General features: G+C 39.3%; 1 protein-coding gene across 4 annotated transcripts in view; it reads left to right on the top strand.

Annotated features, from left to right (window-relative positions):
• Positions 1-1,659: 1,659 nt before the first annotated feature.
• LOC136103080 (dipeptidyl peptidase 4) overlaps positions 1,660-16,652 on the top strand; it is a 57,994-nt gene continuing 43,001 nt past the window's right edge. For all 4 annotated transcript variants that reach the window (XR_011739981.1, XR_011739982.1, XR_011739983.1 and 1 more), the window contains exons 1-9: positions 1,660-1,970; positions 2,061-2,145; positions 10,030-10,128; positions 10,716-10,810; positions 10,930-11,004; positions 12,944-12,996; positions 13,096-13,168; positions 14,334-14,454; positions 14,852-15,012. Coding sequence is in view for 1 of the 4 variants with exons in the window: in XM_065840899.2 (XP_065696971.1) it covers positions 1,965-1,970; positions 2,061-2,145; positions 10,030-10,128; positions 10,716-10,810; positions 10,930-11,004; positions 12,944-12,996; positions 13,096-13,168; positions 14,334-14,454; positions 14,852-15,012 (768 nt within the window). In the remaining 3 variants the exon portion in view is untranslated. The remainder of the gene's footprint in view (positions 1,971-2,060; positions 2,146-10,029; positions 10,129-10,715; positions 10,811-10,929; positions 11,005-12,943; positions 12,997-13,095; positions 13,169-14,333; positions 14,455-14,851; positions 15,013-16,652) is intronic.

Genomic DNA, 16,652 nt, shown 5'->3' with positions numbered 1-16,652 from the left:
CAGTGTAGGTATTTTTTCTTCTTAGAATTAACCACCGAGAAGCATTAAAACCTTGCAGATAATCTTTCAAAACATTATTAAACTTTGAATTGGCCATGAAAAGCTTTGTAACATTCAGGTACATTTTATCACAAGACATTATCACAAGACATAATTTGAGTGTATTGCACTTGAGACACAGTTATGATCACTACTTAAATGTTTAGAAAACAAAGCACAGATTGGCTGAATTATATCTTGTGATTCCTACTCACTTGGAAAAGGAAAATTCATCCCAGGGGTGGTGTTTGTTTTGGTTTTGATTTTTATTGCTGTTGATAAGATGAGCAAGTGCACAGAATACCAGATCAATACTTAAATGGAGATGTAAGACGTTCTGAAACTCTAGTCATCTATCTCACCGCATATAGGGCATAGTAGTTTGAAAAGTAATGTAGAACACTGCCATTTCACCGTGATTTTACTTTATAAAATTGGACTTATCTGTATACAGAAATTAATGTCACACAAGCTGTGAATCTGCAGCACATTGGATCCTTCATTGCAAATGAGCAGCATGGAACCACTGTGAGGGCACATTAATGGTTTCCTAAGGCAAACCAATATAGCTAGCACAGTGTAAATTCTAACTAGTTGTAACCACTACCTTGAAGTATAATAGTATACAACAATGAGCAGAGCATAATTTTATATCTAGATTAAGTCTATTACTTTCCATATAGACAAACCCTTCATGTTTGCAAATACTTTGGGTTACTCTAAAGGACATATATCTATAATAAAAAATTACTAACACACTTCCAGATACAGATTACTCAAGAAACAGCAGCAAAATACTAAATGCCATGCTCAACCTGCAGAACTGGTATGAAGGAACAAGCAGCACAACTTTACAGAAACCTCTGACAAGTCTTTCGAAGGCAAGAATATTTGCTATATCCCTTGGGTTCAAGTCTCTTCCTCTTGCTTTAGGGGATCACATACTTCTCCTATTTGATTTCTCCAGTTGCAAAATGCCACTCTGTCTCTCTATGATAACTGCTAGTGTTCAGCAAATAGAGGGTGAAAAAATCAAAAGCACAAACCACACCAGTGAATAACTAATTTTTTGAGGCTAGATTTCTTAAAATAATTCCAGAAACTCCCACAGCTTTCTGACTACTGGGTAATGCTCAGCTTTTTAAACAATCAAATGCTTTATAGTTTTGATTTAGAGGTTATTCTCAGTCTATGCACCAATTAGTCCTACTACCTCAGCACATACTCAAAATTCCCCTTGGAAACTGAATTGTCTGATGTGATAAACCATCTTCAAAGCTAAATTTTAAACTTGTATCCTATACTTCCATTTTCTTGTCTTGATTTAAAATTCCACTTTGCAGACTTAACACATCCATCTCTTTTATTCCAAGAACCAGTGCCAAAGAAATAAATATAAGCCCTTCCTGCAATTTTATCCATCTTTCCATTCCTTGATTGCCAGAGAAAGAAGTTCAAAGAGCAGAAACTTTACAAGAACTGTTTGTGCTATCAAAGAATCAGGAGCTTTGCCATTAGCGTTTGAAGGCATTTCCCTTCTGGGACTTCTGTGTGGCCGTTATCTGATTTCCTACATAAATCCTTTCGGTGTCAAAGGTCCCTCCTCTTTAATGTACAGCTTTGTCACCGCGCTCCAAGTGTTTGAACTGAAAGAGAAACCGCAACTCAAATAAAGCAACACGCGGAGCTGCAAAGCCAGCAGAAAAACGACCATCTCTCAAAAACCCGGGTGACGGGCGCTTCTTGCCTCCTGCAAGCGGCAGCCGCCCCCAGCCCCCCGCCCAGGCGTCCAGCGCCGCTCCCAGGGAACATCCCCGCGGGCAGCGGCAGGATCACAGCGGCGCCCGCCGCCAGCTGGGCTGCGCTCCCCTCGCCTTCTGCGCCGTGGGCAGGCGCTCCGCCGCCGCGCTGCTCAGCTCCGCGCCATGAAGGTGGGTCGGGAAGAGGGGCGGCGGGTGGGCGGTAGCGCCCGCGGGCCCTGCGTGGCCGCGAATGCCTTTTGACGGCACTTCTCCTTGCAGACCGTCCTGAAGTGGTTGCTGGGGATCTTAGGGGTCGCTGTCGTCGTGACGGCCATCGCCGTACCCCTGGCTCTGCTCACCGGCAGTAAGTCCGCAGCGGGACCGAAAGGGGAGGGCGGCGGCGGGGGCTTCCTGCGGCCAACGGGTCTCGGGTTCTGCCGGGCTCGGGGGATCCGCAGCCGCGACGCCCACTGCAGCGGGGGAAAGTTTTGCTGCAAGTTTGTGTGTTAGGGAACAAGGTTGAAAGAGCTGGAGGTCTTGGGACACTGGGATGTACTTTCTCAAGAAGGTATCTTACCTGGGAGGATGGGGGATGCAGCAGGTGGGGAGTTCAAAAGTCCCTTGAGTCCCATGTGACCTGAGAAAATACTAGTTGTAAGCATTATGGTTCTCAATATTTTCCTTTCCTATTGCAGCTAAAGGCTGTAGAACCAGTAGTAAAATGCCACTTGGTCAGTTTTCTAGGGTGTATTGAGAGCTAAAATCATAATCCCTCTAATTTGCTTTGTTTGCACGACTTTTGTTAACGTCATTGAGTAAAATTATATACACGGCACAGTTACAGAGGTCAGAAAAGTAGGAAAATATCTGGAATGCATTTTTGGACTCTGATCAGTCTGTACTTTCCAGGTTGTCCTTGTAGCCCTGAACGTTAATGTAAAACAGCATTAAATCCTCATCAAGCAAGACATTGCTTCCAGCTGGTAGGACAGAGCTGTAGGTCTTTTGGAGTTCTTACGATTAACAGCTGAACAGTAGTGATGTTCAGCACTGCAGACTCTAAGGAAACAAAGTATTTTCTAAATTAGACCTTTGGAGGACTTCTGTTTGTGAGGTGCACCACAAGAAGTGTGAAAATGTGCGTATTGATCTTGACAATGTGTTCAGAAATGGACACAGCAATTGCTTATTTGCGCAGAAAGTTCTGGGGTTTTTTTGATATATCAGTTAAAGAGGCAAGCTTGTGTCACTAGTGTTCATAAGGCAGAATTTACATTAAAATTTTGAAATTCAGCTCTGTCATTATTAATAGTCATTCAAAACTAGATTTTTAAATTCCATATCTCATAATTATATACTTCTGGGCTAAAACTTCCATCAGTGGATACTGACTCTCCTTTCTGTTATTTTTGGATGACTTTTTGCCATTTATCTCAAAAAAGCAGATTTTTGAGGTGACTGAAGATACTCTTAGTTTCAGAAGCTGGGAAGAGCAAGAGAAAGGGTCTTAATAGCCTATCAGATACACATGTGTACACATAACACCTAGTGAAAGAATTCAAGAAGCTGGCCTGAACTCTGCTGAAGAGTTGGTGCTTGTCTAGCATAATGTCAGTGCTATGCTGTAGTGGAAATCAAATTGGTTTTCTTCTTTCATAAATCAAAGTACAGGAATCCTTTTGCTGTAGAAGTGGCTGCAATTTAGATTCAGACATTAAGTACAGAGTAAAAAGATTTTGCTTTAAAGAAACACTTCTGTTGGATGATACGGAATACCACCATGTTTTCAGCCTTGGCCTGTGTCATTTTGTTTGTAAAAGAGTACGGCAATGTATCAGGTCTTTTACTGTATACAAATTAATGTGGGAGATTATCTGGCATACCTAGGTAATTCACTAGGTTCCTCTGGATAAAATAAGGATGGAGATGGAGACATCCTAGTTCAAAAACTTGAACTTCTGTTTTTTCCCAAATCAGGCCAGCAGTAATGTCTGAATAACATCTATGACCGTTATAGTTCAGGAACTGCAGGGTGACTTTGAATTTTTGACTGAAAAGTGCTAAACAAATGTTTTCTGTTAGCTGAGGGTGTACAGGTGGTGCACATATAATTATCTCATTATAGGTTAAAACACTTGATCACAGACAGTTTGATTATATGGCTTTTATGAACAACCTCAGGGCATGTGAGTCAGCTGAGGTTGCCTCCTGGGGCAATTCAGGTGCTGGACTGAGTACAAAATGAAAGGTGGCAAAATCGAGGGGTGGTGCACATGAGGAACAACTCATGTGACCTCAAAGTCTGTTCTGGTAAAAGTCTTTGTAATAGCAATGAAGTTTTTATTCCATCCCAATGGTACAAGCATTATGCAGGGAGGGAAAATGATGATTATTGATACAAACAGATAATTTTGAGTTTGGATTTCTTACCTTTGGCTTGCTGCTCTTCTCTCTGCCACACTTCTCAATGTAATTTCATTTGATAAGCTTAGTAATTGTGCAGCACAGAACTAATTTGATAAATGGGCTCCAGCACTGTGAAAAGTTGTGAAATTTTGAAACTCCAGAGGAGTTCTGGCTTGTGGACTTAGCAAGTAGAACTAGAGCTGCTTTTCTTGCAGCTATTTAGTGTGGGCAAAAACTGCAGACTTAAATTTGCAAAAGGGTTGCCCAATTTTGAGTGCAGCCTTTCAGTATTTACTTTGAGGGTCTTCAGCCAGATCTGTGTACGAAAATCTATGCATTTTGTTTATACCCACTACCTATTTTGCCACCATATTTTATATTTAATAATCACATGAGGCTACTTGCATGAAACAGTTCAATCTCAAAACAGTTTTGGGATTGTATTTGAAGTCTGTCAATGAAAGCATTGTTGTGCTTTGAGGAGCTATTCAAGAGGTGACTACAGGAGCAAGTGGTTATCCTTTAAGCATGAGTATTTTCTAAAACTTTATAGTTTGTCTGCTCATGATTCACTTATCCACTTACTTATGCTTCTTCATTGTTTTTTTTTTTTGTCTCCTATAACTTTCCGTGCAGAAGGCAGATGGAAACATGCAGTGGTCATACACCATTATTTCTTTAACACCAGTTCTTGTTATGACCAGCTGGGCAGAAGGCCAGGAGTGAGAGCAAAAGTAACTGGTGCTGAGAGCAGAAAGGAGACTGTGGTATCTACTATCCTTTGCCTGCCATGAGCAAGTCATGAATAGCCTTATAGTGGGGGTTCCTATACAACCACCTGGTTATGAATCCTGTTCCTTCACCCAGAGGTCTAATTCTCCAAGGATGAGATACTCACTAAATGAGAAGGCTCATCAATGTAATGGTTAGATGATACTGTGCATGGGCTTCTGTGGTCTTGTGATAAAAATGTGCCTACAAGAGGCTGGAAAAGCACAGCAGGTACTAGGGGGTTAATGACCTTCAGGTACCTGAGGGTGTTTTGTGGGTCTGATGCCTGACTGATGTGTTGGGTATTACTAGTGGCAGGTAGAAAGCTACCATACATAAGGATTACTGGCAGCAGGAGTCCAGTAAGTTCATGTTGTCATCCTGGATTTGAAGTCGAAGAATGCTGAGACAGCTTAGTGCTCCAAGGACTCGAGAGAGGTGAGGTTGCAGATCATCCCCACAGCCTGTTAATGTATAACTGATAAGAAAAGGAAAACGAAGTCTCCAAATAGCTCTCATCATTGTTCTGTTGGGGATGGTCTATCTACAATCTTCCCCTGTTTATCGTATCTGCATTGTGTTCTGAGCTAAGCAAATTTGTGACTGGGTGGTGCGGAGGAGTATCTATTGCTGATGTCAACACCCTGCTTGCAACTGAACAGTGTGTTTAAAATACGGAGAGGCTTCTGGCTGATACACAATGCTTGCATTTGATGACCTGTACCACAAGATGAATGAATCTGGCAGCTGTTATCTGTCACAGTTTTCTTGGGAATAAGGGGTCCTGTATTATTCCAGTTTCTCAAAGGCACTAGGTTTAAGAATGTTTAGGGAGAAAGCTAGAAAATCTGTAAGGGAATTTAAATCTATGGATTAGAAATTGATCTTTGAAGTAGAATCCCTTTAATCTAGACTCAAAAATGAAGGTTTAGATAAGAATCTTGACTCTGTGTGGTATTTTTAGAGAACATTTATATGAACAGTGAGCAGTAATTAATTCCAGTAACCTAGCTTCAGAGGACTTTCATAAAAGTCACAGTTGTTATTCTCTCCAAAGTTATATGGGAGATACAGCAGGTTAATTCCTATGTTGTGAGTATGCTGTAGACTTGTCTGACCAGAGAGTCTTTTGGCTTGAAGCCGATTGTGCTAACTATTCTCTTTTCCTTGTGCGTTCGTGCACCTTGCACTGCGTTACAGGATCCTTGTAGTTTCTGTGTTATGTGTGGATATATTACATTTCTAGCTAGTGAAGGAAAAGATGGAGGATGGAAATGTTTTCCTGCTGCATGTCCTTGACATCTGTAACTGTCATTTAACTCAGTTATCTACCACAATTCAAATGTTGAGTAATATAAAAATAAAAAAAAAAAAATAATACCAACAGTGGATTGGTATCTGTAGAACACTTCTGCTATTTTTATTTCCTTGCTTTGCATGAGATGGGGCAAATTTGATAGGGACTCCAGAGCTGTTGATTACAAAGTTAATGATTACCTCCATCTGGGGATGTTTCTGCAGCCCCAGAGAGTGATGGCTGGGTGAGCTGCCCCAGGTGGTGTCATGCACTCATCTGTTGTTTATGGTCTCTCCTGGGTGTCATGTTGCAGTCACTGGGAATCAAATGGCGTTCTGGGCTCAGCGAACCTTTGGCCTGACCCAGCAAAATCAGATTTACTTTCTTCTTTGCTGGAAATTCATTTCTGTACTCTGTTACCTTATCTCAGGCAGTTACTAGGGGCTTGAGTATGGGGGAGGAGGTTTTTGAGTGCTTTTTTACACACATTGGAAGAGGAACAGGGAAGAAGGAAGGTTTGGAAAAATAGCCTGAAGTGTCAGTTGTTTTTCTGACTATACTGAATCAGTCAGGTTTCCCTTCTTGCATCTCTCATGCTGCTCCTAAATTACACTCTTAGATTGCAGATGATTCTCACACTTGTTCTGCTGTAATTTAAAAGCGGTAATACTCATTCACCTTTCCTGGGTTTTGTAGTTTCTCTGTCCCTTTCATTCTCATTATTGCTGAGCCTCATGCTTGTACTTGTCTTTCTCTTGTGGTGAACATGCAGTATAGCTTCTGTTATTATGGGCTTTATAGTTTACTGTCTCTTTTAAATTGGCTTCAAAATTTCTTGCTCTTTTTTTATGACATATGGAAATTAGTAAAATGTGCCTTGACACTGGGTGATAAACAATACCTATATCAAAAGTAATTTGTCAACAACTTTAGATTTTGGTATGGTGATGTGTCATACCACAAACCTTACACAATAGTTAACTTCTTGTTTACTTTACACCTTACACCTACAGAAACCAACTCAATTTTTCTCAAGAAGGTGTGATATATTAAAAAAAAAAATCCAAATTTGAAACAAATCTGTTTATCAGCTTCATATGAGTGGTACTTACATAAAAGGTTAAGAGCCTTCTTCGCAGATGGACTTAGTTACGTTTTTGCTGTTGTAACAGGGGTATTACGATGTAAATATTTCCAGTATGTCGTTATGATCGTGGAAATATGTATGTGCTGCTGGGCGTGAGAATAGGGTAGAGATGAAGAGCTAGTCATTTTGAATTTAGAAAAATAAGTCTATATCTGGAATAGTCAAAAAAGAAAAATATTGAGAAAATTCAGCGTTCACAGCCTCTCTGAGGAGCCAAAGAGTGAAAGAAGCTCTTTTGCTAAAATATGAACATACATTGACCTGTATCCAATCTTCAAAGCCAGTAAAGTGCTCTTGGATGTAAATAGCTACTTTATTTTGTCAAAATAAACATGTTTGATACTTTTTTCAAATCAAATCTGAACAAAAGAACTCAAATGCAGAATTCAATGTATGTCGAGTATCTTTGGTCAGTGTCATAATGTGGATAAATAAGAATTTACTGGAAGTAGCCCATCTTGCAAATTAAGAAAATACTTCAACTACAACTTACATGACTGTACCCTTACAGCTTGGCTTATGTTTTCATATTCAGTTACTATGTGGAAGGTGTTGACAGAAAATGAAATTTTAATTTTATACACAGCCAACAAATCTTAATAGTGGCCTGATTTTTAGTAATGAGACCTCAGCAAAATATGTATGTCAGCAGGGGAAAAACATTCATCAGTTTGGAAAAATCCCTAAACCTGTTCATCAGCCACCTGTCTTAAATTGTTCCTGCTTTTCCAAGAGAGAATTCTGTTGCTTTCTGAAGCCCTTTAATTGAAAATGACATTTACTCAATTAGGAAGGGGAGAAGTGATATTCCCAACTAGACAACTGTGCATGAATATCAAATGCACTCTTGTTCCTAATCCATCAAATTAAATACTCAGTTAATGTAGAATAATTAACCTGAGAAATTAATATCCTCACAGATATCTTGTGAGAAAGAAATCTAGACTGGTAATTTTTTAGAACAGTAAAATTTCAGATGGAATTGAGGAAGGAATTTTTTAAACCCTTGCTGAGCATCTTAGACTAAAGTCATTGTTATGGCTCTTGACTTTTATAGCAGCAATGGCTGTACAGTTTGTGCTGTATATATCCAATGTGCCTATTCTTTGGAAATAAGAGTAAAATAGTAATAGCTAATATATATATATATATATATATCTTCCTGTCATGTTCCTGATGTTACATGTATTTAACCTGCAGAAAGATAGCCTGCAAAAATTATTGTGTGGTGCTTTTCTCTGAGTGTGTCCCCAAGGACTTTGCACTTTTTTTCAACATAATGAAAGAGGAGGCTGTCTGTTTAGGACTATCTCAAAGACTGGGACTCTGAGGGTTGATAGGGGCAGGTTATTGCCTTGGCTGATCACTCATGACATCTGTACTTGAGCGTTTTTATCAACTGTTTGTATCCTAGGTATTTTGATTTGTACTGGTAGTAATAAAAAGGGAATGACTTAGCCAGTTGAAATAAAAATTACTTTGCCTCTGGACTGTGTAGGTTTCCGTTAGAAAAAGAGAAGGCAGGGGAGAAAGCAGGGAGGAAACTGCACACCTGAATTCAAAAATCATAGTCTTTGTTTTCAGAGTAAAAAGATCACAAAGACTCACAAACCAGCTTTTAAATTATTTTTATTATTATTTGAACCTTTCAGATTTGGAAAGAGTAGCTTTTGCACTGTAGCCAGTCAGAAAGAAGTATTTTTCATAGAAGTTGATTGTAGTGCGTTGGAGCTGATGACCCAACTCATTGGGGTTTAAAGTTTCACTTTTCACTTAGTCTTTTCACTGAAACCCAGTTATTTGGCTTTAATTTTGCAGTCAAAATAATCATGTTGCAGTAAACATTAAGATACCTTGATGAAAAACACATAAAGAGAGGGATAAATATTTAACCAGTTATTTCATCATAAGTTTATCAGTAAGCATTTGTGATTTAATTTTTAATTTGTTTTTTAAGTTAGAGCTTCCCTGGAAATTTTACTTGAGACGTTTCTGAAATTTGAGTAATAATAAGCAGATGATTCACAGTTGAAGGGTGCATGAAGAAAAACAGCAGTATTAAGGAATATGTGATCAAGCACAGCAGCTGCTTTAATTGTAAGGTATCTTTCAAGGTCTGTACATCTACTCACATGGGTGCTACATTTCATTCATCTGGACAACCTTGTCCATCCACCACTCTCAAACATGAGCATGTACATCTCTGCTTTGCACGATTCATGCCATAACTGATGTCTTCTGCAAATATTAGCAGTCAGAGTTCTGCAGTGAAGTTCACAGTGAGCATAGGAGGGAAAAGCACTAAGATCACTTCAGTTTTTGAGGAGTACAAGTAAGCGTTTCATGAGGTAAATGGGCTGGAGGTCTTCTGTTTATTTTTGTGTCTCCAAAAAGGTATTTTCATTTACTCAAAAGATAACTGCTCTTGTGTATCTTAAAGTAAAAAACCAGCAGAGAAAAGGCATCTGTGATTTTTAGATCAGTTTGTTGAGTGATCTCACTGATACTCCTTTATTTTATGTTTGCTGAATTTCTCTTCCAGTAAAGCTTTAGTGCCTTCTCACTACAAGTATTTATGAGCTGATTAGCTAAAATATATCAGTATCACTTCTGCCTCTTTCTTTCAGAAGGTATCTCTGAGCCTGATTCACGAAGAACATATACTCTACAGAATTACTTGAACGATGACTATAAGTACAGAACATATAATTTGGAGTGGATTTCAGGTAATTAATTTCTACATAAAGCATGAACGTCAAGAAAAGGTACTACCTTCAGTAAACTTGTATCTTCGTGCTAAGGCGACTACTGTGTCCTGCAAAAAAACCCCCATGTTTAATTATTTATTTGCACCATTATAGAAAAGCACGTAGCTCAAAGAGTTGAGATTTTTTTTTTTTTTTCCCCTTAGATACATGTTCATGTTCACGGCAAACTATATGCTCCTACTGCTCCTACTACTAAAACAGCATAGTTACTTTAGTGTTTGTTTTTTTGTTTGTTTTTGGTTTTTTTTTTGTAGAAACATGTTTTTACTCGGAAGTATGTCAGCTTCTGTAGGATGCTTTTCCTTTTGAATATGGCTAGTGCCCCAAGGAAAAGAGATGCCAGAAAGTGGAAGCTGTGAGCCCCAGGACTACATTTTGTGAACGTTCTTGTGCTATAAGCATCCTTTAATTGCAGAAGCGGGAAACACAACATTGACCTGATCTGAAATTTTATTTCCTGCTTAAAAACTTAAGAGGAAAAGAAAAGAGTCTGATGAGCATTTTACCTATTGTTTATTATTATAGCAGCTCTCTTGTTCTTCTAGGAAATCAGTATCTTCACAAGACAGATAATGGGGACATCTTATGTATCAATGCTGACACCGGAACATCCTCAGTGATCTTGGCGAATACAACATTAGTATGTTGACTTCTATATAGTATATGCAGATGTTGGGAAAGGAATTAAATTTGGTGGTTTTTTCTGCACGTTTCTTTGGGATCAGTGCTGTATGTGTCCCTTTCATCCTTTGTTTGCAGGATAAATACAAGGCAACCACGCTTCTATTGTCTCCTGACCAAAAGTTTGCTCTTCTGCAGTACAGCTATACAAAGGTACAAGTACGCTTTGATTCTTTGAGGATGAAGCTGAGAAATAAAGGTTTGGGTACAACTGAACAAGAAGGTGATCCTGAAAGTATGGTTGGCAGAGGCTGAGAGCATGTGAGGTAAATGCAGGAGGATCCATGAATGAGATGGATGTCTGCACGGGAACAGTGAAGCTGAGCAGACAGCAGGAGGAGAACAGAGGCTGGTGGTGTCTGTGAGCTTGCCAGAAGAGATATGGCTGCCTGAGAAAAGAAGCTGGATAAAAAGTGGATGGAGCGATGTCACAAGGAGAGTGAGGCTGGATGGTTTATTTGGGGAGACAAGCTAGAAGAGTAGATAGGCATGACGGTCCAAGGAATTGTGTGGGTAAGAAGTGATGAAGAGATACACTTCTACATATATGCCATGTATACATATAATTATTACATTGTGGTGTTAGGACATAAGGATTTAAAAATGGCATGAATGAAAAGCATCATGTGTTTACAAAGGAATGCTGTTCTCTTGTGCTTGGAGTGAACCTTGGTGTCTTTGTTCCCTACTGTCACCAAGCACACAAAAAACTTGCAGCATGATGCCTCATCCTGGCTTGGTGCTGAACCATGCAACAAAGGTCAATGTAAGTTTGTGCCAGCTGGCATGAAAACCTGGCCATGTGTGCCACTTGAGGACAGTTACAGAAACCTAATGAAGATGCTAATTTGCCCTACAGTGTGTGCACCAAGAAGCCAGTAATTTGTTGTTGTTTCCTTTTTTTTCCCCCCTTCTAAAGAGCTGCTTGTTTTCTTTGTAAGAAGCTCAGTGCTGACTTGTTCAGTGCACAAATACTTGAGCACTGTGTCACTGAGCTCCGTCTACATGTTCTGGCTTTGCAGTCCATGAGTGCCTCTCCCACTGCACCAGCCACAATCCATGCACTCGGTCATCGCAGCTAGTACCTAGCTTCCTTGCTAGGTACTGCTAAGCCAGTTGCCTTTTGTCTTTCTGAATTGTTCAGAACTGTTTGGCTTTTCATAGCATCATTGGTGGCCACAAAATGCCTTATATTTTTCCAGCTGCCCCAGACATCCCCTCTACTTGTGATTTATTGCTCTACAGTATTTTATTTGTTGCAGCCATAAGAGTTAGTTTAATGCTGAAGCGAGATCTTTTAACCTTTATATAATAGTGTGATTGAAAGTTATGTTATTATTAATCTTTATTGCACAAAAACAGAGTAACAAAGTGAATCATGAGGATGTAGACACTTCTTATGTAATAGCCATCTGGTTGTGTATTACTGTTATTGTTTTATATCTTCATACAAATCTTCAAGATGCATCATAGAAGCATTATTGTAGCATGTCAACACTATGGGCTGAATCAAACATCTTCAGGCCCATGTAGTGAAGACATTTGAACATGTCCTCATTATCATCAGCATCATCTTTCTCTCTGTAAATGCCCACAGAGTGATACATAGTTTAAGAAGCAAGTTTCTGAGACAAAGAGTTCATGACAATATGAATGGGAATAGGTCACCCTGGATCTAGAGGACCTGCTACAGAAATACTGCTAGGACTTACGAGGGCTACTAAACAGTACGATGTCAAGTTAAATAATGCAGTATGGAAAATGAGACAGAAAATAGCAAGTGTGCCAGTAAGACAGAAGGAGGAAGACGAACTGCGTAACTACAATAATCTGCCATGTAGCTACAAGGATTTCTGAAAATCTGCAGCAGTTCTGGCCTCAGTCAGTCAGTGGCCTCTGTCATAGTATTTAAGTGATGAGCCCAGGGGATTGGCAATTCATTAGTCTTTTCTTAAACCTTGCAGAGATTCGTTACCCTTGTATGATTGTTGTGTTCTGTCTGTCACACAAAAGCATTTAAGAGGTAATTTGACCTCTAAAGATACATGAATCCTGGTGACTTTTTTTTTATATTAAAATAATTCTTTTGCAGTTGTGGAGGCATTCCTACACAGCTTCATATCACATCTATGATTTTAATAGCAGGTCAGTAATTTTTGCATATGAGATAGTTTTAACATTATTTTGCAATGAAATGAAGTTTCACTGATTTCTCTTAGCTGCATTTTGGTTTTGTTTTTCCAGTTCTATCCTGGATGGAAGCCTACTACCTAATGATACACAATATATATCCTGGTCACCTGTTGGTCACAAACTGGTTAGTAAAGAAAAGTGAAACTTCGTATATAAGCAGTCTTTTTCATACACATGTCATGGAAACTGACATTGTATGTACCCCTGAGGTTTTGGGACTTTCCTGCTGCTAGATGAAGTAGTAGATCTAGTTTCCAAATTGACTGCAGTTGCTGGAAAGACTCCAAAATCCCTCTGCATGTTTTGTTTTGTTCTTTAATGAAAAGGCGTTCCTGACAGTAATAGTGACCCCAGTAGTCATATAATGCACAAATGCACAGGAATTTTGTGTTTTTACTAGTCGCAGACAGTAGTTCATCCCTTTCAAAGGCAATAGCATTACAATTGTCTACTTACTCATCACTGTGATTTTTATCTCCTAATTACACCATAAGCAATGAAGTGTTGATGAATGCATGTAACAAGGAAAAGAGGAATAAAAATATCTCTTGCACTCGTTCCCACTGTCCTTTTCTTCCTCGTCTCCTCACCTAGTCCATGGCAAATGTGACAGCCACTGTGTTTGCAAGGCTCGTTGCATTCCCAATGGTGAATGTTGGATCTGACTGAAGATCTATCACAGGAGAATGTGATGTTTATTTATTCTTATTGCTTGTACTGTAGGGATTATAGAGCCCAGACGCAGAAGCAAGGAATGTTGAAAAGACCTTCCTGCATTGCAGAGCAAAGCTCTGGCATAGAACTATGTTGTTCAGTTGTAGGAGAGAAAGAACAGGGGTGATTAGAGAAGGAGGCAGATGCCAAAAGTTAAAGGAGTTCCGAGCTCTGCTGAAGAAATGCAGATCTATTAGCAGTGCTGAGAACCCCCAGCAATGTTTTACTAAAGTACTGAGAGTTTTCTTTGGAAGACAAATTCATGAAAAACAGCCCCTAAGGAAGGAAAATAAGCTTGTATCTCAACAGAAAATTACTAGCAACGTTTTCAAAGCTTGATATGGTAATTGTGTCATTTGTCATAGTTGATGTTATTTTGCATCTAGACCTGAAGTTAGGTTGCTGTACCTGATTTGTGTTAGTACTTCGAGTTTGTGAAGTTTCAGTGATGTTTGGTGAAATGCAATGTTCAAAGACAGTTTTTGTCATCTGATGTAAATTTCCCACTAGGTGTGGTGAAGGAAAGAAGTAGCTTTTACTGTGACAGTAATTGTAATCACAATGATGTTTTCCAGGCATATGTTTGGAATAATAATGTTTATATAAAAGCTTCACCAACAGCAGAACCTGTGCAAATCACTGAAAATGGAGAAGAAAATAAAATTTTCAATGGAATACCAGATTGGGTTTATGAAGGTAACTATATCAAGCATATTTTATTTTGCATGATGATGTAAAAATTCTGTTTTATTGTAATTATTTTATTATTACTGTTGTCTCATTTCCTGTCATTGAAAAGTTTAAAATAATTGTAAGTCTCAATTTTAACAGAAGCATGCATCTTTATCCAAGCTTAATACCTGGCTAGCGTGAGGATCTAAGAATGGAAATGAGTTTGCCTAACTTGCAATGCATCACTGGAAATTATAGCGTGTGAATTAACTTCGTACAATAGTTTAGAACCTGATAAGCAGTCTGCACTTTGGTATCTGAACTTCAATTTAAAAAAAAAAAATCCGATTACAAACAAATGATAAGAGTACCTAAGATAAAAGAGCCAATTATAACTTAAATGCATTTGCATCTCTTTCAGAGGAAATGTTTGGCACTCATTCTGCTCTGTGGTGGTCTCCAAATGGCAATTTTCTGGCATATGCAGCATTTAATGATACAGAAGTTCCTGTTATAGAGTATTCCTTTTATTCTGAGGACACCTTGCAGTACCCAAAGACCATTAGAATCCCATATCCCAAGGTCTGTGTTATTTATTAAACGTGGTTGTTCTGCAGTTTCATTAAGAGAGTAGTCTCATTTAGTCAGTTTCTGATAATGAAAATATTGTCTGTCTCTCCTCAACAGCTTGCTGTGATTACTCTTTCTGAAGTCAACAGCATCTGGCAATGTTAAAGTATTTTTTTATCTCCAGGGGAAAGCAAAAAGGAGCAGGGGGGAAGAATGATTTAAGGGATTTTTTTCACCAGAAAATTTTGAGGTAGCGAGTAGGTCTGGAGATAAAAAAGCTCTTGGGAAACTAAAGTTGGTACAAAGCATTTGGCAGATGTACACTGGTGTTAGGGTTGTGCATGGTATTGATAATGGAATCTTCTTCAACTGATGTAGCATTTTTAGTTGTTGGATACTTCCTATATTGAGATGAAGGGGAGGAATTTGCTCATGGTGTTTCTTTGCCTGCAGTTAATGCCCTTTCAGTTTTAACTGTGAAAGTGAAGATTTTAGTGCATGCAGCTCCTTCTCTCCCTTCTTCTCCACGTGGCTTTGTGCCTATTGCTCATTGCACAGTTGGCACTGGACTAAATTGTGTGAGAGTCAGAGCCCAATACACTACACACAGGTTCTTTCAAATACTGCACACATTGAGGGTTTAATGTTTAATGCAAGATTTACCTGTGTGAAGTTACATGACATTACATGGGATTTTGATTTAGCAGAGCAATACATCAGTGCACTTAAAACAAAATACAAGTACAAATTAGACTTGGAGTATAATAATTGCACTATGCTGCTGAATCACAATACAGACCTTGTTCTTATTGCTGGTCTCCATCATATGCTCACTGCCAAAATGCTGGACATCCCCATTGCTGGGGAAGAATACATGGGTTGAAATCACCTCAAGCCCATCACTTCCTTTAATTCTTTTTGTTCATTATTTGGTTTTTATACTCTCTTGGACTGAGGCACCCATATATCCACCCCCTGGTGATCTGGCTAGCTCAGAAAGATACTTTCGCTCTTTTGATTAACTGGGGTGTAACAGCTGATATAGCCAGCTGATTGCTCAACTGAGAGAGATGTTTGATGTAAAAACTGCCCTCTCATCCTCTGCACCAGGTGCAGCTTTCCCAAAGCTTCAGGAGCATGTGGCCTTTGCCTGTCCCCTTGGAGCCTCCCCCGGAGAGGTCACGGATACTGATGGTGACCACAGGGCTCTCAGGCAGTTGCAGGTGCTCTGCCCTGGGTGTGCCACCTGCGTGGAGATGTAGGTGTGGAATGAACTGCCAATTTAAATTGTGCCTTTTATGACAAACCCCTTTTGTTTGGAATATCGCTGACTTCTGGAGATGGGTCAGCTGCCTAACCGTTATGATATGGACTTGGCTAGTTAACTTCTGGAGAAGCAGCTCCTCCCTCCCTCCAGTTGCATTGCTGTCAGTAGCACTACATTAAAAATAGTGAGGTATGTGCTGCAGTCACAGATTTGATTGTGGTATAGACAGCTATTATATGGTCACTTAATGTAAGGTATCTGTTTCCATGAAGAAGTAATTTTCTGTCTGTTAGCAATGAATTTAATTCAGTTACATACTGTATGTAGCATGTGGCCAAATACAGCTGTGTACTTATGAACATTTCCAAATGCAGTAGTCTTTCTT

This window comes from Patagioenas fasciata, chromosome 7, assembly GCF_037038585.1.
Source record: "Patagioenas fasciata isolate bPatFas1 chromosome 7, bPatFas1.hap1, whole genome shotgun sequence".
Lineage (NCBI taxonomy): Eukaryota > Metazoa > Chordata > Aves > Columbiformes > Columbidae > Patagioenas > Patagioenas fasciata.
The sequence above is the reverse complement of the archived record's forward strand: the minus strand, read 5'-3'. Positions and strand labels throughout refer to the sequence as shown.